Source organism: Neolamprologus multifasciatus, chromosome 10 (assembly GCF_963576455.1).
Source record: "Neolamprologus multifasciatus chromosome 10, fNeoMul1.2, whole genome shotgun sequence".
NCBI classification, from domain to species: Eukaryota; Metazoa; Chordata; class Actinopteri; order Cichliformes; family Cichlidae; genus Neolamprologus; species Neolamprologus multifasciatus.
Window position 1 is genome coordinate 785493 of NC_140448.1, and position 22071 is coordinate 807563.

The 22071-nt window shown below is 40.6% G+C and overlaps 1 protein-coding gene and 1 long non-coding RNA gene across 4 annotated transcripts in view; one reads left to right on the forward strand and one right to left on the reverse strand.

The window, feature by feature from the left end:
- Nucleotides 1–8298: 8298 nt before the first annotated feature.
- On the reverse strand, nt 8299–12151 carry LOC146509289 (uncharacterized). The gene is made up of 2 exons (XR_014876339.1): nt 8798–12151; nt 8299–8685 (listed from the first exon to the last, which is right to left on the reverse strand). It is a non-coding gene; the product is annotated as an uncharacterized LOC146509289 (long non-coding RNA).
- A 51-nt stretch (nt 12152–12202) lies between these two features.
- ntm (neurotrimin) overlaps nt 12203–22071 on the forward strand; it is a 384314-nt gene continuing 374445 nt past the window's right edge. For 2 of the 3 annotated variants that reach the window (XM_085173854.1, XM_085173853.1), the window contains exon 1: nt 12204–12405. Coding sequence is in view for 1 of the 3 variants with exons in the window: in XM_085173853.1 (XP_085029979.1) it covers nt 12345–12405 (61 nt within the window). In the remaining 2 variants the exon portion in view is untranslated. Of the gene's footprint in view, nt 12406–22071 lie in introns of all 3 variants that reach the window. The other variant, XM_085173860.1, reaches the window with a different exon arrangement.

A 22071-nucleotide genomic window follows, 5' to 3' on the forward strand; every position in this document is an offset into this window, starting at 1 on the left:
TGGCTGTATAGTTGAAATTAAAGTATTTTAGGTTGTCCTTCAAAAAAGGTTCATACCCACAATTCAATAATCAGAAACATTTTAGGTTAACCTAGGTTAAATATAAACATAACACATGTTTTATCTGGTCATTGTGCTTATTTAAGTATATTAAAATGTTATTTATTGGAAGTTTTTGAGAAGCATGTAATGATGTCATTTAATTTAGGTGGTCTTGTTTTTTAAACAGATATCTCAAATTGTTGTGCCCATTCTCTCTGAAGGTGGCAGTCTCACGCATTCAGACATACAGATATCATTACTGCTAAAGGAGGCCGTGGAGTAACTAAACATCTGACACAATGAGCAAGAAAGTGCAGAAGGGACAGGTGAAGTAGCCATGGTGCTAACGGGTCGGCTACGAGCTAAGCTAGCGAAACAGTACAGAGACAGTGAGTGAATACTATAAATTAGGTAGTGAGTACACAGAAAGTGTGCTTCGGATGAAGCACGTGAAGATTATACTGTGAAAAAAAGAATGTATTTAAAAGTTGTTAATTAAACTGCTAAGCAAATAAGCTACTCAGAAACACCACTGTGTTTGAGCAGGAACAGGAAGCGATACTATACCACAGAGCGAGCGAGCGAACACCAAGTGACAGCGCCACTGTCACTGAGGCTGTAGCTCAGGTGGCAGAGCGGATCAGCCACTAACCAGAAGGTCGGTGGTTCAATCCCAGGCTGCTCCAGTCTGCATGCCAAATATCCTTGGGCAAGATACTAACCCCATGTTGCTCTCCGATGCATCCATCGGAGTGTGAATGTGTATGAATGTTAGATACTTACTACTAGCACTTAAGCTTAGAAGTGCTTGTGTGAATGGGTGTGATTGGGTGAATGAATTAGCTGTATAAAGCGCTTTGAGTGCTCGGACAGAGTAGAAAAGCGCTATATAAGAACAAGTCCATTTACCATTTACCATACTAATAGATAGTGTTCTTAAATAAGTACTATATCAGCTAGTCTAATTTGGCTGAATGTGACGCACATTAACTTTCTGTGTCGTATGCAATAATGGTTGTACGGTAATCAGAATAAAATCAGCTTCTAAAACATTTGCTGGTTTTTCTTCCTCTCCCTCCTTTTTACTATTTCAGAGGTTTTCTGAGTTTATAAACTGTCATTAAGACCGCTAAAGGAGATTTCATTGAGGCTCTGGACTTCTCATTTCATTGTAAGTACAATTAAAAATGAATTTGTTAACATCTAAAGTCCAAAGAGAAGACATTTAGAATGAAAAGTTAGTGGCCACTTTTAAAAATGCATAGTCTTTTTAAAAATAGGCCTTTATGGCATTATTGTGTGTCAAGCAGCGTCCAGGGGCGGGACCCTGGTGGACCAATGCCCAGTTCAACATCACTTCTCTAGCAGGTAGGGAGCCTGATCTAGTGCATGACGTTGAGAAATACTTACTTCAATTCATAGCTTATGCTCTTAGCTTGCTGGCAGTACGTTGGGGTTTTCACCAAAGGATGGAAAATGGATGAGTCAATTGATAGATGGTTTTATCATTTGTTTGTCTCACATTTACAGTATTTTTTGGCAACAGTGTAACAATGTAGATTGATTGTCTATCTTGAGGTATACTCTACAGTGAATACAAAATACAATTCTTTAAGAAGAACAAATATAACTTAGTGTTCTAAAGAATATGATTGTTTCCTTGTTGGAGGGCTGAGCCCTCCTCATAGATTGTGTGCTGGTTATTGTACTTCCAGCCCACATCCACTGCCACTGTACTTAAGGGAAGGTGGAACAATATTAACCTCTTAAGCCCCAACGCCCCCTGATACGGGGGCAAAAAGCAGGAGATCAGGTAGGCTTGGGGCTTAAGAGGTTAAAGAGTTTCTTCAGGCAATTGCATTTGAATCACCTTGATAGGACACTGGACTGGTAAACAAACCTTACTTAAAATTTTACAACATGCAGCTTTTGTGCTTGAATGCAAAACAGATGTGTTGTTTGAGCTAGAAGCTGCACTTGTGGCTTAACAATAAATAAAATTTATATTGATCATAGCAGTTTACACCAGTGGATAAACATTTAATATTGCTCACTCCGAAAAAATCAGGTTATTCTTAGTACTGTGCATTCAAAATCAATACGTTGTCCTACGTAGTCATCTTAAGTAAGCTGTACCTAGTTATATATACATTGAAAGACATTACTCCAAGATTCCTTACTATTATGATTCTGGTCTTCTCAATTGTGTCCCCATCTTCTGTCTGGTCTCTTTGCATTTGCTGCATTTTATTCCTGATCCCTGTGTTTAGGATTTCCTGTTCATTACTATGCCCTTCTATTGTTTAGAATTGTTTGTAATAAAACAATAAAAAAAATTATTCATAATTTTATTATCATTGCCTTTTCTCCACCAAAACAAAGCATTCTGGGTCTACACTCTGTTCGCAAATACACCTGTTTTTCTGAAAGAAGGATGCGGCCACGGCAAGAACTCCACAGACTCGAGCGTTCTGTCTGAGGAAATCTACTCAGCTTAAGGATTACTCCCAGCGTATCATCCACACCAAAGATAATCAAAGGAGACTTCTGCAACTGGCATTTTCCTGTGAGTTTATTTCCTACATGCCCTGGCTGTACACATTCCCTAACACTGCTTTGCTAGCTAACTCCGCGGTTTCTTCTTAGAGAAAATCTGCAATATGAACTGTTCAACGTGGTCAGCCCAGTCAAAGAATGTTATTCATTCCCTCTCCTAAAATTCATTGCCATATCACCTCTCCTCCAGTCTGTCAGCTCACCAGCTTCACTGCCTCATGAATCAGCTCCCAACTCCTGATCACCGTCGTCACATCAAGCTCCTTGGAGGAGAAAATCAAGTACCTGGAGGTGGAACTGGCAGCTCCAGTCTGCCACTGACAGTGTTTCTCAGTCTGCCCTGACAGTCTTTGCCATCCAGCCCAATCTGCCAAGAGCTATATATGCCAGCCCAGTCTATGTTACTCCTCAGCCTCAGTCTGCTACAGAGCACCATCCCCACCCCTGAAAACTGTCAATCGATCTGGGACCACTCAGTGTATGCCCTGGTCATCAGAAGGTCCAGTCATCAGAGAAGATGGCTAAGTACCCTCCACTGCCCTGCTCGTCGGGGGAGATGGCTGAGCACCAATGTTCCCTCTAAGCTGCGCACGTGCGCAATTGCGCACTGCTGGCACGGTCTCTGCGCACAGAAAATCTGCGTTGCGCACAAAAAAAATCTAACCTGAATTGAAATTAAAATTAATACTTCAACAATCCTGTTTTGCAGTGTTAGTCAGTGAGTGACTGGCTGCTCCCATTTGGGATTAGAACGATGCCACATTATCCCACAGTTCAGCCAATAATGCGTATATACGCAGCCAATCAACGTCATTGACAGGCTATGACAGCGTCCTTATGTGCCAACACCGGTGTTTTAGCTGGCGTGGCTGATGTGGAGTGAAGCCACGTTAATGACAACGTGTACAACCATTGGAGATTTGAGCAGGACAGACGGAACAATTGACGGAAAAAGTGTGGACTTTATACCAGTTTTTAAATTGTGTTGATAGGCCACGTAAAACCAGAGTTGTACTAAAAAAAATATGCAATGTTTGGTTTTCTTCCTGAATACTATCGTTGTTTATATTTACTGCGGGAAGAAACGGTAAAAACGGCGTTTTATAAGAAAAAAGGCTCGAAAGTACTCTCCGCCTGAGAGCAGAAACAACCTCCACCCCCCTCTTCCTTTCCTATTCGTCCAAAAAAGTACCATGTCGACCAATCAAAAAACGATATGGCAACGTGGCATCTAGTTGTTAAGAAACAGGGTGAATTTTTAGGAGTGACAGCTGTGTTTTGAGATGTGAGAGATTTGAGACGTTTAGCGCAAATCTTGTGTGGTTAGTGTGTAGTGTAGTCAATAGTTTTGTTGTGTGTGTCAGAACAATGAGGCGACTACTGAATGTTACACATGTTACAGGAGTGATACATCTCCTGTTGTCTGGCCTGCAGGTATCAGGCTGTTGTTCTCCTTTATCTCATAGTGGACAGAAATCATTTTTGGAGTGGCACAAATAATTTGTGTGGCATCAAATTTGATGCAGAACACCTGATTGTTCTGTAAATAGTTTGAAATGTGTATTTAAAAATGCCTTAATGCATTTAAAAAAAGAAGCTGCAAAAAACTTTGTTGTTTGACAAACTCAGTTACTTTTTTTGAAGAAGTAACTATATAATTAATTGCCCAACATCATTATATGATCATTATATACTGTATTTTGCAGACAGAGAGTTACAGGACTATCTCCCAGACCACAGACTCATACTCATAATACAAGACAGAGCTTTATTTTAAAAAAAAGGGAAAAAAAGAAAGAAAGTTGTGTTTTCAAAATTGGAGTTCAAGTTATTTTTACTTCCAATAGTGTTAACACACTACACAGGTCAATGACTTTTTAAAAATTTTCATTGTAAGTGGGCTAAAGCAATTAATTAAAAGTAGTCTAACATAAATGTAAATGCTGTAATTTGATTATTTTAATAAACCATGTAACTTGGATGGATTAGATGCCGGCGTCACCACAGTGCACACGTCTGATGTCGCTCACAGTGGTCCAAGGGACCGCTCAGGGAGTTTGTGTGTTCGCTCAGACACGTGAAAAATTAGAGGGAACATTGCTGAGCACCCACCCGATCCAGAGGGTCCCATTTAGAGCTCATAGAGTGGTCTGACTCATCTCTGAGTCAGACCACTCCATGCTGCCTAAGCTTGAGCCCACAATGTCTGCATCTGCCACTGGTGTCTCTTTTGACAGTACAGACCTTCTGCCTGCCTTTCAGATGAAATCTATCACCATCATTGCCCATCTGCCCTTGTTGCTCTGTGTTTCGCCCAGGTTTATCCACTGCACTAATCTCCCCCTGTGAACGTATGGTCTGTATCTTCCTTTGTTCTTTGCTGTGTCCTCCTGTAGTAGACATTCCTATAGTATACGTAATTGTGTGTCATCTGGCTTCATGGAAGGATAGAGCTAGATATCATCTAGCATAGCAAAGTATGTTAAATGTATGGTATGCCTTCTGATAATACTCCCAAAGGAAAGCATCTATAATGTAAATAGAATTGGTACCAGCAGAGAACCCCATGGAAATCCATATTTACAGTGGCTTGCAAAAGTATTCGGCCCCCTAGAACTTTTCCACATTTTGTCACATTACAGCCACAAACATGAATCAATTTTATTGGAATTCCACGTGAAAGACCAATGAAAAGTGGTGTACACGTGAGAAGTGGAAGGAAAATCATACATGTTTCCAAACATTTTTTACAAATAAATAACTGCAAAGTGGGGTGTGCGTAATTATTCAGCCCCCTGAGTCAATACCACCTTTTGCTGCAATTACAGCTGCCAGTCTTTTAGGGTATGTCTCTACCAGCTTTGCACATCTAGAGACTGAAATCCTTGCCCATTCTTCTTTGTAAAACAGCTCCAGCTCAGTCAGATTAGATGGACAGCGTTTGTGAACGGCAGTTTTCAGATCTTGCCACAGTTTCTCGATTGGATTTAGATCTGGACTTTGACTGGGCCATTCTAACACATGGACAGAGGTGGGTAGTAACGAGTTACATTTACTCCGTTACATTTACTTGAGTACTTTTTTGAAAAAAATGTACTTTTAAAGTACCTTTTTTGCACGATACTTTTTACTTTTACTTGAGTACATTTGTGAAGAGGAAACGGTACTTTTACTCTGCTACATTTGCAAAATTTGACTTGTTACTTTTTGAAAAATAATTAGCTTAACACATTAGATAACACGCCGCCAGTGGAGTTTCCGGTAACTTTTTTACCAATCAGATGTGGCCATGCAGTCATATGACCAGTTTGAACCTGTGGCGAGCAGAGCGGCCCAAGCGTTTCAAAGTAGCGAACACACGGAAAGAAGAAAACATGGCAGAGCCAGTCGTTTCCGCTAGAGCTGAAGAGGATGAACACCCTTGGCCTCACATACGAAGAATGTTTCGCTTAAAAGCAGTACAAAAGAACAGCTATGTCTTCAGTGTCGGTGTCTTCAGTGAGAGCCAAAACAACAACTTTTCAGCGTGAAAAAACTCAGCTTGTGTAACCTGAGGAAATGGTAAGTTTTCTCTAAATATCTTTTTAGCTGTGGTTAGCTGGATGTCAGTCTTATGTTACAGCAGCGGTGTCCAGCTCGAGCTGCGAGTCATATTTTCAGCGCTACGTTGTAGTGAGATAAGTTTGTGGGTTTTTTGTGCAGCTTCAGCTGTCTTTTTAACTGCTCGCTGGTTAGATAGCGTGAGCTATAAGCTAACAGCTAGCATGGTTAATGACGCTGGAGTTCCACACACATGTAAACAGCTCGTCTCTACTGCATTAACTGTTAAAACAGAAGGCAATACTGCGGGTGACAGGGTTTATTATGTGAAACAGCAGCTTGTTTAGTTTAAACAGTCTGCATTAAGCTGGGCAAACACTGTGCAATTTTTTTCAGTTGCGTTACAATTGAATCTCAGGGGTTAGAAGTTCATAGGTCACGATGCAGGGTCTCACACTATACGGCCTGATGCTCTGATGCGACCTGAGTGCTCAAACTGTGCGTCCATAACATGAAGCATATCATACAAAATCTGTCTCTCCCTCTCTCTGTTTTTCACTCACTCACATAGACACACACACACCACCACCGTCAACTTTGCTAAATTACTAATGAAAAACATTGACCAGGCAGCTGTGATTGAGTAGCAATGTCCATCCAACTCTTTTCATGGTTGTTGTAGTTGTGATAATTTTGTGTGGCCACATTGAAAAGCCTCGGATACGTAAGCGTAGAGCTGCCACACAGGAAAAAGAAAAATAGAAAAGTGAACATAGAACATATTGTTCTAACAATATACCTTTCATGTTTGAACAATATAATAACAATATAATATCACGCTATTACAATATACAGAATTATCACGTTCGGACAATATAAATATTATATAGGCTACATCACAGCTCCAGTCACGCTTCCACCACCGTCTTTCTCGTCTTTTCCCAGAGTAACAGCCTAACAGGAGGATCTATTGGCTAGTACCGCTTAGCCTTGCATGCATTCTTATTTTAAACTTAATCTGTAATTCATTGCAAACTGTTTGTGCGGGATATGAATGACAAGATTTTGTTTTTCTACAAGAGTTAGTAAAAAACATCTCCAGTGTGATCAAATGTTCTTGCCAAACATCCACAGCTTTGCAGTGTATACAGCACTATAATGACCAGACCTAATTTTTTTGAAAACCATACATCTTTCCACAGGTCTCAACCTCATCAGACATCACCTAGACTCAGAGCTGGATGAGGCCAGCACAAACAGCAGCCTAACCGACTAAGGTGATGAAGCCAGAAGCAGGGGAGCTGGAGAGGTACCTTTTATGTCCATTCACTGGAGGTGTGGATATATTGCATGGCGTTCCTCACATCAAGAAGCTGTTGATCAAAATCAATACAGCTCTTCCTGCATCTGGAGCTTGTGAAGGACTTCTCAGTCATGCAGGACTCCTGTTCACTGCTAAACAGTTACAGCTTCACAGAAAGAACCTTGAGAGCAAACTGCTGCTGAAGCTTAACCATCACTTCACTGAGTCAAGAAATGGCACATTTTTGCTAAATATGCAGAAATAAATGCACACCCATACAATTTATGGTAAACTGAGCTGCCTTGTATGTACATACGTTGAAGATGCCTCGTTCTGTTTTCTCTGAGGCTGTTGTGCCATTTAGAGAAAAAATGAAATTAAAGTTTACAGCATATCTTGTCACTGGAAATTGTTTGCACTGTTTATATATTTATATTATTTACTGTAGGTATTGGTGAAAAAGCTTGTTTGAAAAATGTTGTGAAAATCTGAAATCTGCTGGAAGGTGAACCTCCGCCCCAGTCTCAAGTCTTTTGCAAGAGGTTTTCTTCCAAGATTGGTAAATGGTAAATGGACTGGTTCTTATATAGCTCTTTTCTACTCTGTCCGAGCACTCAAAGCGCTTTATACAGCTAATTCATTCACCCAATCACACCCATTCACACAAGCACTTCTAAGCTTAAGTGCTAAGTATCTAACATTCATACACATTCACACTCCGATGGATGCATCGGAGAGCAACATGGGGTTAGTATCTTGCCCAAGGATATTTGGCATGCAGACTGGAGCAGCCTGGGATTGAACCACCGACCTTCTGGTTAGTGGCTGATCCGCTCTGCCACCTGAGCTACAGCCACCCCAGATTGCCCTGTATTTGGCTCCATCCATCTTCCCATCAACTCTGACCAGCTTCCCTGTCCTGCTGAAGAGAAGCACCCCCAGAGCATGATGCTGCCACCACCATATTTGACAGTGGGGATGGTGTGTTCAGAGTGATGTGCAGTGTTAGTTTTCTGCCACACATAGCATTTTGCATTTTGGCCAAAAAGTTCCATTTTGGTCTCATCTGACCAGAGCACCTTCTTCCACATGTTTGCTGTGTCCCCCACATGGCTTGTGGCAAACTGCAAACGGGACTTCTTCTGATTTTCTGTTAACAATGGCTTTCTTCTTGCCACTCTTCCGTAAAGGCCAACTTTGTGCAGTGCACGACTAATAGTTGTCCTATGGACAGATTCCCCCACCTGTGTGTGAATGTGTGTGTGAATGGGTGGATGACTGGATGTGTAAAGTGCTTTGGGGTCCTTAGGGACTAGTAAAGCGCTATACAAATACAGGCCATTTACCATTTACCACCTGAGCTGTAGATCTCTGCAGCTCGTCCAGAGTCACCATGGGCCTCTTGGCTGCATTTCTGATCAGCGCTCTCCTTGTTCTGCTGTGAGTTTAGGTAGACGGCCTTGTCTTGGTAGGTTTACAGTTGTGCCATACTCCTTCCATTTCTGAATGATCGCTTGAACAGTGCTCCGTGAGATGTTCAAGGCTTGGGAAATCTTTTTGTAGCCTAAGCCTGCTTTAAATTTCTCAACAACTTTATCCCTGACCTGTCAGGTGTGTTCTTTGGACTTCATGGTGTTGTTGCTCCCAATATTCTCTTAGACAACCTCTGAGGCCGTCACAGAGCAGCTGTATTTGTACTGACATTAGATTACACACAGGTGCTCTCTATTTAGTCATTAGCACTCATCAGGCAATGTCTATGGGCAACTGACTGCACTCAGACCAAAGGGGGCTGAATAATTACGCACACCCCACTTTTCAGTTATTTATTTGTAAAAAAATGTTTGGAATCATGTATGATTTTCGTTCCACTTCTCACGTGTACATCACTTTGTATTGGTCTTTCACGTGGAATTCCAATAAAATTGGTTCATGTTTGTGGCTGTAATGTGACAAAATGCGGAAAGTTCAAGGGGACCGAATACTTTTGCAAGCCACTGTAACTTAATAGTACTAGAACATTCATAAAAACTTCTGTCATATTTGCTTAGGAGGACTCAATAAAAAGCAATTCACTCTGAATTTCTCCAGAGGGAGCCAGGTTCCAAATGAGAATAGAATGGAGGACAGCCAGGTGAGTATTCCAGGTGAGTCCTTGTACTTGAGTTTGCAGAAATCTTGGAATGGAACTGGAGGTAACACTGAACTCAGCAGCAGCAGACAGGAAAGTGAGCAGAAATTCAAGCTGTCGAAATGCACACACATTTAAAATCAGAGCAAAAATGTAAGATGACAGGAAATGGGGATGCAGATTACTAACTAGGAGAGCTGACTGAAGACTACCTAGATTGCAATGATTCAAAGCAGGTGCGAGAAGAACAGACCCACAGAGAGTACTCTGCCAGAGACGGAGCAACAAGTCAAAATGAAAAAAAAAATGAAAGAAAAAATTGACCAAAATGGTTGTGATTCATTTTGTTCCAGGTTCTCATCATTTTGTGAATATACAGCTACAAGAACCTTTTCTACATGCTGCTCCATAGACGAAACCTCCAAAGTCCCATAGGAAGTCAACTGCAAGACTAGAATCACAACTCTGTATTCCTTTGCATTCACTTAAATGAATGCTGCTATCAAGTTAAAAAAAATATTTATAACAAATAATTTTAGTAAAATGTCCCAAATTAATTCAACATTAGTCCTGTAGGCAGCACAGCATAAGATTCCCATTGTTTCTTCACAGCAAAAAGGGTTTGAATCCCTCAGCTGGGGCTGTTCCAGGTAAAGTTTGTACGTTCTGCAGTTACCTGCAGTGTTCTTCTTGGGTACTCTGGCTTCCTCCCCCATTTCAACCACGTGCAAAATTGAATCTAACTGTGGAGCATTGCTTGCTATAAAAATGTAAAGAACTGGACTTAAAAATGTTATATCTACATGATATATTTCACTTTGTCATATCTGATGTTGGGCTTAACTCGGTTATGCAGAATGGAGTGACCTTTGCTGCACTTTAGGCATTTTAGTAAGAAAACAAAATGCAAATTCAATACAGTGGTGGATTATGTAAGTCACAAAATAACTTTGAGTGTCCTAGTGAACTATTTCTCTTCGATATAAGGCAGAAAATCATTGAAAAGTACACAGTGGTCTCTGGCTCCTGAAGATAGCTTCAACTAACATTGATTGTATATGCGTTTTCAGTTACAACAGATTATGTAACAGTTAGGCTCTACAATATTGCCACAGTTATGTAATCTGTTAAGTGCTTAAATATAGAACAACTCAATTTTCTGAGTTGACAGGTGTAAGAGATGAGTATAACTAATATAAAACATATTTATAGGACTTAAATGCAACCCTTTGTGAAATAGCTACTAACAGTTTATGTTTAGTTTAGATCACTGTACCGTATGACCACTGTTGGTTTTTCCCTTCCACTATGAGCAATCATAAAGACTAATTTTCTTCAAAAAACAAAACCCAACCAAGCAAACAAACAAACAAACAAAAAAAAAACAGAATGCAAAACTATGTATTCTTAAATACAGCAATCTAAAGAGTACAGAAAAGGAGTTGGTTGTGAAAAGATAAAGGTTTTATACAGCAAGCATTCACTGTCAGAGATAAAAGGAGAAAGGGTCATGTTAGCATAAGATGATGAGGTGTGGTGTTACTCTAAGAAAACACCTTTAACTTTTGACTCACTCTATTTACAGGTGTCAAAGGAACTTGTCGTTTTGGTTTCAGTCATTTTTTAATTGAGACATAAACTTAATTTGGGCTTAAAGGTTTTAGATTAGTTACTGAGTAATGAAAGCAATGCTTATTTTCTGTGTAAGGAGACAAATGCATGATTCTGCATAACCTGTTAAAAAAACATTGTCCTTGAAAGCTGAGTTCAAAAATTTGCAAAAACAAAAGCACCCCCGTGAAAAAAAAAATTGTGCTTGTGCACTGACACTACTCTCCAATTTGCTTTTAATGTAATTTTTAAAACCTTTTTGGCATGCAGAGGTGCACAGGAAACTACATTGTTTAATTTATTTCTTTCATGTTCAGTCCTAAATGAAGTGCTTCGCTGCAGTAATATGCAGTAATAGCATACAGACTCTTGAACGCCGATTTTGAACATCTCTGAGGTCAAGAATCAGCTAGACCAGAACAGATAACCCTAAGTGTGCGATCCCTTCTCTGCATCATTTATTTTTGAGAAATGATCACAGAACTAACTAGACAAATTAAAGTTCTAGTCGACATGTTAGGGATCTAAAACCAAGTCTGATATGAATATTGCTCACGATTAAATGTTTGTTTAAGGGTGCATATATTACTCTACCTGTTGCAAATAATACAGATAATACATTTGATACTGGGCACCAATGAAAAAATATACACTGAAAAAACTAAAATGAAGACAGCGGGTATTTCACAGACGTTGTTGTTTCTCTTCGTTCTTTCATTTTCAGAAATATTGCGGGAAAAAACAGTAAATAAGTAATCAGTAAAATTTGGCTGTGGTAATGGCTACTTAAAACCAGAACCTTTAAATGACTTACTCAAGGGCCCAGCTTGAAGCTATCGACATACAACCTGACTACAACAGGAAGCATGTTGATGACTGCTTCAGTTTAAAAGCACCAGACCCGCCACCTCCCTATTTGTGCGCTTAAACACGTACACGCAATCGGATGTGGTTTCTGTTGTTACTGCTAGCTTCCCGTTAGCACCGCTGCCAATAACCAGTGGAAGGAGGAGGGACTCTGTGGACCGCTGCGTTGGCGGATGCTTTACAGTCAGACGGGGAGACTGAGGACTTGGAGACAAAACACTTTTCTGGATTTTGAAGGACTTGTTGGTTAATTACCTCAGACGACAGCACAAGCATAGAAAAAGATCGATAAATATGGTGAATCCTGTGTTCTGGGCTATGCTGGTCTGCATGACCGTCCTGCTGATTGAGCAAGGTAAGTGATAGATTTTTTTCATTCTTGACGCACTTGTTATCGCTATCTTGGAGTCCGTTTGTACCGGATAGTTTGTTAATGTATTAAGTGCCCTATTCATGGCGGTGTCTGCTCCTGCGTTTGACTCCTTAATGCTTGCAATCTCGGCTCAGCAGCTTAAATTAAGCGATTACTGAAGCGCCGTTGAGCTTTCTTGGTGGTAGTGACTAGACTCTGTAAGTGTTCCAGGGGTTACTCTGAACGTGTCTTTACAGCTGCATCCCCTTTTCTTGCGTAAAAGTTCGTCATGCCAAGGTAATTCTGAGCAGTAGTTGGGCTCTGTCTGTATGTATATATATATATGCACCTAACAGTAAAGGAAAAAAAAAATCATGATCTTTTCTGAAGGCTGGGTTTCAGTCACACAGCTCTTTATTTTTATGCATCCGCAAATCGCAATTTAGCGCTCGTGGCTCCTGGGGATGTGGATCATTTTGACGCATGTCAGATCATGGCAAAGGTGAGGTTCTGGCTGCAAAGTATTAATGGCCAGTGATTAGGTATTAGTTCTTAATCCACATTGACTGTGTTGTCCGGTCATGCAAGTTAAGCCATGTATTCTCTGCGCAGGCAAAGGGGCTTCGGTGTTGGAAGGTAGAGCAGTGAAGCAGCTCAGGCTTTCCCATCGTGTTTCCACCTGACATGAATGATTCAGACCAGTAACTGAATTGTACATAGACAGAGGTGTGTTTAAAAGATACAAATAAAAGGTACCTCAGTAAAATAAAGTCTGCTTTTATCAGTGCTCATTCCCAATAAACATGTTACGTCTTTCCTTTTGTTAGTGTTTGAGCTCCATTATCAGTTTAAATTGAGGATGGGACTGGGACACACATACAGTGGGGAAAAGTAAATATCCAACCACTTTGCTAAGTAAATAAAGATGCTATTCACATGAAATTTTCACCATATGTTGGTAACAACCATCCAATCCACACATGGAAATGGAAAAGGGCCTGGTTCTTTTCTGCTCTGATTACTCAAAGCACCTTATACAATTTGCCTAATTCGCCCATTCTTGCAAGCACTTTTTTCTATGCTTTTTCTATCTAACGTCCACACACATTTATACTCTGATGGATTTAAAAGCAACTTGGAGAAATCATCTTGCTCAATGATATTTGGTATGCAGACTGCAGCAGCCAGGGATCGAACCACCAACCTTACAATTAGTAGATGACCAAGAAATCAAACAATTGCTGTCCATAAATTAGGTAATGTGTAATAATGAGAACTGACACAGGGAAAAAGTACTGAACACGATTACTGAAATGTGTTTAATGCTTTGTACGAAAGCCTTTGTTGGTGATGGTAGCTTCAAGTTGCCTCTTGTATGGAAAAACTAGTGGCATGCATTGGTCAGTTGTGAATTTGACCCATTTTCCATGCAGTCTTCTAAACCTGAAGGTTCTGTGGGCCCCCTCGGTGAGCACTGATGTTTTGTTCTTTACATGGATTTTCAATTGGATTCAGGTCAAATGACTGGCTGGGCCATTTGATCAGCTTTATAATATTTCTTTGAAACACATTGAGAGTTTCCTTGGGACTGTGTTTGGGGTCATTCTTGTGCTGAAACATCTTCATCATCCTGGTAGATGGCAGCAGATTTTTATCAAGAATGTCTCAGTACATTTTTCCATTCATCCCCCCTTCAATTGTATGAAGCATGCCAGTGCTGTTTGCTGAAAAACAGACCCACACTCTGATTTTTCCACCCCCAAACTTCACTTATGTTTTTTTTCTTCTGCTTCATACTAAGGCACATTGAAAAATTAAAGAAACAAGTATAAAGTAAAGAAACAAAATTACGCAGAATAGTCCTCTTTAAAGTATTTATGTTATTGCTTGTGCTTGTGAATGTTAAGTGGACATTAAATAGTTAAAACTGTGTCGCTGAAGTGTAATTGTAGGTGTACAGTGCATTTCCATCTGTGAACATCATCACGACTGTTCATTTATGAGTGAAATAATGTTGGCCTGTATGCAAAGGAATACAAAAAGAACCATGCAGGCAAAGAGGAAAGAAGGTAGCTCCGCTCCTGTAGTCTTTCCTAGTCTGTAACTGATAGAGATGACGATGTAAGAAGCGCTTTGGCTGAGGCTGCAGCCTCTGTGGTGCAAAGCAGTGTACATATGGATGGCAGTCGACATGAATGAGTGCCTGAAGAGGTTCTCTATGCACCTGTAGGGGATGAGCTGCAGACCAAAATTGCTATGAGGCTGTGTCAGCTCTCTGTAGAGAGGGTGTCCACACTTTCCTTCAGTTTAGTCCCCTGTTGACATGTTTTGTGCTATAGTTCTTTAATCTTCTCTTTCCATTTTCTCTAGCAGTAATTTCCTGGAGACAGCTGACATCATGCACAGTACATCAGTCTCTTGTTGTCCTTTAGTTTTCTCATGTGCAGCAGGAAAATGTGGGAATATGTCAAGGTCAGCTTCACAGAACTCTCACATAAATGCAGTCTTACATAATTTTGTGTTGTTTAATATGGTTGCTACAAGCAGTTGGATGGACTCGACATGGTGAAATGGACTCGTGCTTGACAGTCAAATCACATAAAATAAATTTGAGTCACATGAAGTAAAGTACTCATATGAAGAATATAAAGGAATGGATGAATTGAACCATGCAGGTCTGTGCATTCTGTGAAGTGAGGCAGTAGTTCATCTGCTACTGAACCTTCTGTTTCTGTCAGTGGACTGAATTTATTATACTTTTAGAATATTTCCATAAAATGAGGGAGGATCTGAAGCCCAACAAACATTAGAAAGGTTGGTGGAAAGTAGTCAAATTCAAAGTTGCAAAAAAGAAAAGGCAAGCAATGAAAGTAAGAAAAAAACAAAACAAAACACAATATGTCATCTGAGTATCACACTGCTCCCAAAGAGGCAGCATGTTTTTTTCTTACACAGAAAATAAGACCATTGCTTTCTGGAGTAATAATCCAGCTTAAGATAAACACTAATGTTGCAGCCTTATTGTCTAAGTGGACTGCCTCCCTCCCTCCATCTCTGTATGTGGCTGGGAAAACACAGTGCTGTCTGTGTTGCCAGGATTCAACAGAAACTCTTGTGGAGTTTTTTTTTTCTTGCGGGGGGGTTGAGACACTTGTAGGCCTGTGTATTGTTTCTTTTTCCTTTCTCCATCAGGCCGTGTCAGCCAAAGGCGAGAATTGTGTCCTGTCAGATCAACAGTTGTTCTAGGATGACCAGCTGAGAAAGCGGAGATGGATAGGGGTGGTGGCACAGGGGTCACGGTGTGCCTGGTTTTTTTGGTGGATTTTTTTGTTTCTTTTTTTTGGGAGGAGGGGGGGTGCTTTTGTTAAAAACTTTAATAATTGTTGACAGGTAGAGTGAGGGTTTTTTTTTCCTCTTGCAGGGCTACAGCTACTCGGAATCTCAAGGCAAAAAAGACAGAGCTTTGCGGTGCACAGTGGACTTGTCCACATACAGCCTTGTAGCAGCATATATATGGACAGAACCGATGACTGACAAAGTCAGGTAGATGTCACCACCCGTTTACAGTGCTGTAATATCAAAATAAATGAATGGAATAGAATTGGCCATGAGATGTTGTTGAAGCCAGGGGGTTTCTCTCCCTTGGAAAACTAGACGATTAACATTGAAATCCAGAACATGAGATATTTTGATAATCCTTTAAACCACCTTTAAACCACGCTGCCTGAACCTGCATCTACTTTTACTAGTCCAAGACCTGCACTGGTATTAACCTGTTTGATATGATATGAGTATTTAAGAAATGTAGTTTGAATGAATGGCAAGTGAATGTCTTTAACTTCAACTCCAAAAATGCAGTTTGGTCATAACCTTGAACTGTGCTATTGAGTAAATAGTCCATTAATTCACAGGGCCTCATTTGTGCTAATGCGTGACCATTCAGATAAGTTGCTATTACCATGGCAACGAAGATGACTGGAAGATGATTGGAAAGTTTTGACATTGGTTATCTGTTTCACAGAATAAAGGAAATACAGATGCTTCTACTTGTATAGCTGTAGAAATTATACATTTTTACACTCCTGCACACTTGTTTCTGTCTTTTTTTTCCAGTTTAATTATGCCCAAAATGTATGTATGTATACCTCTCATGTAATTGTTTGAACAAATCCGAACAGAACAGATTTATAGTTTTGTTGATCGACAGTTTGGTGTTTTCTAAAAAAATAACATTGGCTAAAAGGTTACTGGACACCAACATACATCTGTTTACTTTGTTATTTTAATACAACTGATTAGGGAACACCTTATAATTGCACCATATTTGCAGGGGTGCACATAAGTGGTCCGCAGGTATGCATTCGCTGTCAAAATAGAAGACGCGCACCAGATAAGAAGTTGCAACGCGCGTTTGTGTACATATAAAAGGCACTGTTTTTGTCCGCTAGAGTGGGATTTTCCAATTTTCCCGGCATATTCTGCATCACATCTCTGTGCGTTCATCATTTGTTTGAAGCCAGCTCACCTCCTGCAACCACTTTTCCGAGAATACGTGCTTCTTCTGCGGTTCGGACTCCTTCTGACATTTCTTTGGAGGTGGAGGAACGCCAAAGTAATTGCTTAAAGGAGCTCCTTGACATCTTTAAGAGTTCTAAACAAATGTCTGTCCTCCTCCGGAAAATCTTACGTACGCAAACGCGCATTGCAACTTCTTATCTGGTGCGTGTCTTTTATTTTGACAGCAAATGCGCACCTGCGGACCACTTATGTGTACCCCTGCATATTTGGTTAATGACATTTTTTTAATTATAAAAATTGATGTTGGATATTTTTATATGACAGGATTGTGATGAGATGGTTAATACTCCCAAAGGCCCTTTAAGGAGTTCTCAGGCATATAGAGAGTTTTTAAGTTATTCCTTTCAACAGCTCTGTGGACCTCGGGAGCAGTGTGCTCATCACGAGAAGCACTGAGTTTGCCTGGTTTTCTGTCTCTGTATTAACCCTGTGTCAGAATGACGACCTATCCAGGGTGTGCCACACTTCTCAGCCTATGGTAGCTGGGATAGGCGCCAGCTCCCCACCCCAGACAGTGATAAGGATAAGCAGAAGATAATTGATGGATATATGATGGAAACATATTGACTACCAAAGAAAAATAAGAAAATAAGGAATGGACTAATTTCTTCTGAAACTTTGCTTTAGGAGGAATCTACACTATACTGTACTATGCTGTGTTTCTTACAGATGAACTTTACCTAAGTATGTAACCCAGGCTTATTAATGGCAAGTAATTTAAGTCTTTTGTTTTAGATGTTTCTATTTATTTGGGCACATATTCACTGTACTTGTGGGTAGTTGCTGCTAACCACTGGCTTGCTAGCCAGTTGGGCGAGTTCCTATTATCATGCATCTACCTCTCCAGAGTCTCTTGTCCTGTGGTTGGTCAGACATCGATTCCACTGTCTCCAGATGAAGGTCCTGGTCGTAGTTCTCCTGAAGGGGTCCAGTGGGTGCTAGAGGCACTCTAGCTCACAAGGGGGCAACAAGTACATTCTATGTATTTTTCTGAATATTTTCCTAATTTAAGCACTTTGAGTGCTCAGATAGAGCAGAGAAGCGCTATATAAGAACCAGTCCAGTCCATCGAATTTTCTATTTTGTCCTTATTTGTCTTCTCTGTCCCCTTCTATGTCCTCCTATTAATTTAGGTCATTGAACTAGGGATGTGTCCGAGTAGTTGATGACATGATTATTTTCACTAGTCGAACCAAATGCACAGTCATTTAATCTAATTGTTAGCATTTTAATTGACACCCAATACTGGTAAACTGTTGTGTCCTAGATGTTATGCAGCCATCTGCCACCAAATGGAACATAGTTACTGAGACCTCCAAAAGTTGATTCTGTTCATCTGGACGTAGCGTTTTGTGGGAGAAACAGTGACTTATAAACAGTACATTTGCATAATGACTGAAACCAGCCCACTGAAAGAACAATGGGCTTGGAGGTCAGTTCCTTAATCTTAATTATGCAAATTCTTATGACCATTGATCAACAACCACTGACCAAAACCCACTGATCAATGGCCAAGAGTACCATTCACAGAGAGTTGGGGAATGGCTGCAATCACAGCATTGTAAGATGGCGAAAGATGTACCCTTAGACCCCCTCCTTGATTCAGAGATGGTCTTTCCCTTTTCACGTAAATGGCCTCCTTGACTCTGCGCTCAAACCAGCGTTCCTCCCTGTCCAAGATGTGTACATCCTCATCATTGAAAGAGTGTCCACTGGCCTGTAGGTGTAAATAGACTGCAGAGTACACTATGTTACTCTGTTTGTGTCGGGGGACCCGATCCTTGGGGTGAAACAATTTTTGGCGCAGCGTGTTTTCGGGTTTAAAAGCCACAGAAACCTGGTGTTTAGAAAAAATGGTTCTCAACTGCTCCGATACTCCTGACACATATGGAATCACTACAGGTTTTCACTTAGGCAGCGGTTGTCCTTCTCTCCTGGATTGGCTGTAGCTTTCTTTTGGCACCTTCCCAGCTTGGACAAAATGGTACACGTCAGCTTTTAGATGTCCCCCAAACGTCCAGCTGGGATAACCACATTTACTCAGGGCCTTCTCGATGTGCTGTTCTTCTGCCTCCCTGGCTGCTGTGTCTGTGGGGGATGGTGTTCGCTCTGTGTTGTAGCGTCCTAATGACACCTAGTTTGTGCTCCAGTGGATGATGAGAGTCAAACCTTAAATACTGATCCGTATGCATAGGTTTATGGTACACGTTAGCTTTTAGATGTCCCCCATTACTGATGGAAATCTCACAGTCTAAAAAGGCTAACCTGCCGCTTTTCATATCCTCCCTGGTGAATTTGATGTGTTGGTCCACCGAGTAAATGTGATCCGTGAAATGTGGTACGTCCTGAGATTTGATTTTCACCCAGGTGTCATCCACATATCTGAACCAATGGCTTGGTGGTGTTCCAGGGTAGGATAGCAAAGCCCTCTTTTCCACTTCTTCCATGTACAAATTGGCCACGATGGGTGAAACTGTTGAGCCCATGGCACACCCATGTTTCTGCCTGTAGAACCGTCTCTTGTATGTGAAGTAGGTGGAATGAAAACACAGCTCCAAAAGCAAACGCACTTGGTCAATGCTGAGAGTGGTCCTGTTGCTGAGGTTGGGGTCATCATGTAATCTCTTACGGACTACCTCCAACGCTTCCGGGAGTGGGATGCATGCATTCTGAGTGCAGCTTGGTCCAGCCTCTGGTAGGACTTCTTAATGCCAGTCACTTCCCCTATCTGCTGGTGGTACATATCATACAGGGGCCTATCCTTCCATGATGGTTCCTCCTCTGTCTTGGGTTTCTGGTGCCTGAGGTATTCACTGAGCATGCGGTTGGTCGGGGCCATCTTCCTGATGTATTCGTGGATGTTTGTTGTCTAATCCTGGACTCTGGTACTGACACTTACCAGTCTATGGTAAATGGTAAATGAACTGATTCTTATATAGCGCTTTTCTACTCTCCCAGAGTACTCAAAACGATCTATACAACATGCCACATTCACCCAGTCGCACCCATTCTCACAAGCACTTTCCCTATACTTAGTGCTTTCTAAGTACATTCCCACACATTCACACTCTGATGGATGCATCGTAGAACAACTTGGAGTTAGTATCTTGCCCAAGGATACTTGATATGCAGACTGGAGGAGCTAGGGATCTAACCACCAACCTTCCAATCAGTAGGTGACCTGCTCTACCTCCTGAGCTACAGCCTCCTTCCTTCTGCTTAGCATACAGGCTAAGGATGCTGATGCTGATCCCTCGGTGCATGGTTGTAACTGTCCTCAATACCTGCAATGTTGTCCTCTGCAATTCGCTCAGTTCAGACTACCTTCCCCCTCTTTATTATCATCTGACTACACTTCTCCAATCCAAACGACATTCCAATGTCGTCGCTATATATCTTGTATATCAAATCTCAGATTAGGTTTTTTTTTTTGTTATCAAAAAAATAAAGAGTGTAAAATCAAAATAATATAAATAAAATAGAATGCATTGATAAATTATATACTTGACTGGACATGGTACAAGATAACATTAAATCTTGAAATTGCTTTTTTGGAAATTTGGTTATTAAAAAGTGTATCCTTATTTGATTTGGATGACAGCAAAAAGTTACATAGCCTCGCAACTTATTTATAAACAGGATTAAGTATGAATCTTCCTTTCTTCTGTAACAAGTATGTGACTGTTTCAGGACTTCTTTACAGGCTAATTTTCTGCAAAGCTCCTTGCATTATGTTAAACTTCACAAGCTTATTAAATTTTATTAAAGCTTATGTTCCCTGCCTTATAATTAATGCCTAACGCTTGAGTGGCAGTGTTAATAGTATTTTAAATGGTCAATACAAAATGAATGTTTCTCATTAATCAAAATCCCATTGCTCTGACTCCTGCTAAGTCATTTTCTTAGCTTCATAGCTTTCATTCTATTCAATTCAATTTACTTTTATTAATGCAGCGCCAAATTACACAAACAGTCAGTTTAAGGTGCTTTATATTATATATTGTACAATAATACAGACAGAGAAAAACCCAACAATCATATGACCCCCTATGAGCAAGCACTTTGGCAACAGTGGGAAGGAAAACTCCCTTTTAACAGGAAGAAACCTCCAGCAGAACCAGGCTCAGGAGGGGCTGCCATGTGCCGCGACCGTTTGGGGTGAGAAAAGGAGAGAGAAGACAGGATAAAAGACATCCTGTGGAAGAGAGCCAGATATTACAAGTATGATAACAAGTATGATTCAGTGCAGAGAGGTCTATTATTATATGTTCCTCCCAGGTCAGTTCCAAAACACGCCGTGCCAAAAATTGGTCAACCCCAAGGATTGGGTCCCCCGACACAAAAAGAGAAACATAGTGTACACTGTTAAGTGCCAGGAGGATTGACGGGATTTATACATCGGGGAAACCAAACAAACTCTGGCGAAGCAGATGGCACAACACAGAAGAGCTACCTCGTCAGGCCAGGACTCTGCATTTGTAACTCTTCAAATGGTTTGGAGGAAGTAATTATGGAAGTTAACTCAGAAAGATCAATTGGAGAAAAGACAAAATGAATATCAACGGTACTGAAAGTAGCTCTAGATAATGTTATATCTGTGAAATGATTATGGGTAATTTTTTCTCTAATGGTTAAAATTTTATTTGTGAAGAAGTTCATGAAGTCAGTTACTAGTTAATGTTAAAGGAATGGTTGGGTCAACAGTGCTCTGACTTTTTGTCAGCCTGGCTACAGTGCTGAAGAGAAACCTAGGGTTGTTCTTATTTTCTTAAATCAGTCCTGAATAGTAAGTTCTAGCTTTGCGGAGGGCTTTTTTATTAGCAGCAAACTATTACTCCAGGCTAAATGTTGATCTTCTAAATTTGTCATGCACCATTTCCTCTCCAGCTTACAAGTTATCTGCTTTAAGGTGCACGTTTGAGAGTTATACCAGGACGTCAAGTACTTCTGGTTTGAGGCCCTTTTTTCACAGGAGATTTGTTTTCCCGTTCTGAATAAGTAAAAGATGGATTATACTGCTGTCCTTATAACTCAGGGTGTTCTTCTAGAGAGAGAATGAGCTTCAATGTTCAATGCCATGCTAATAAAAAG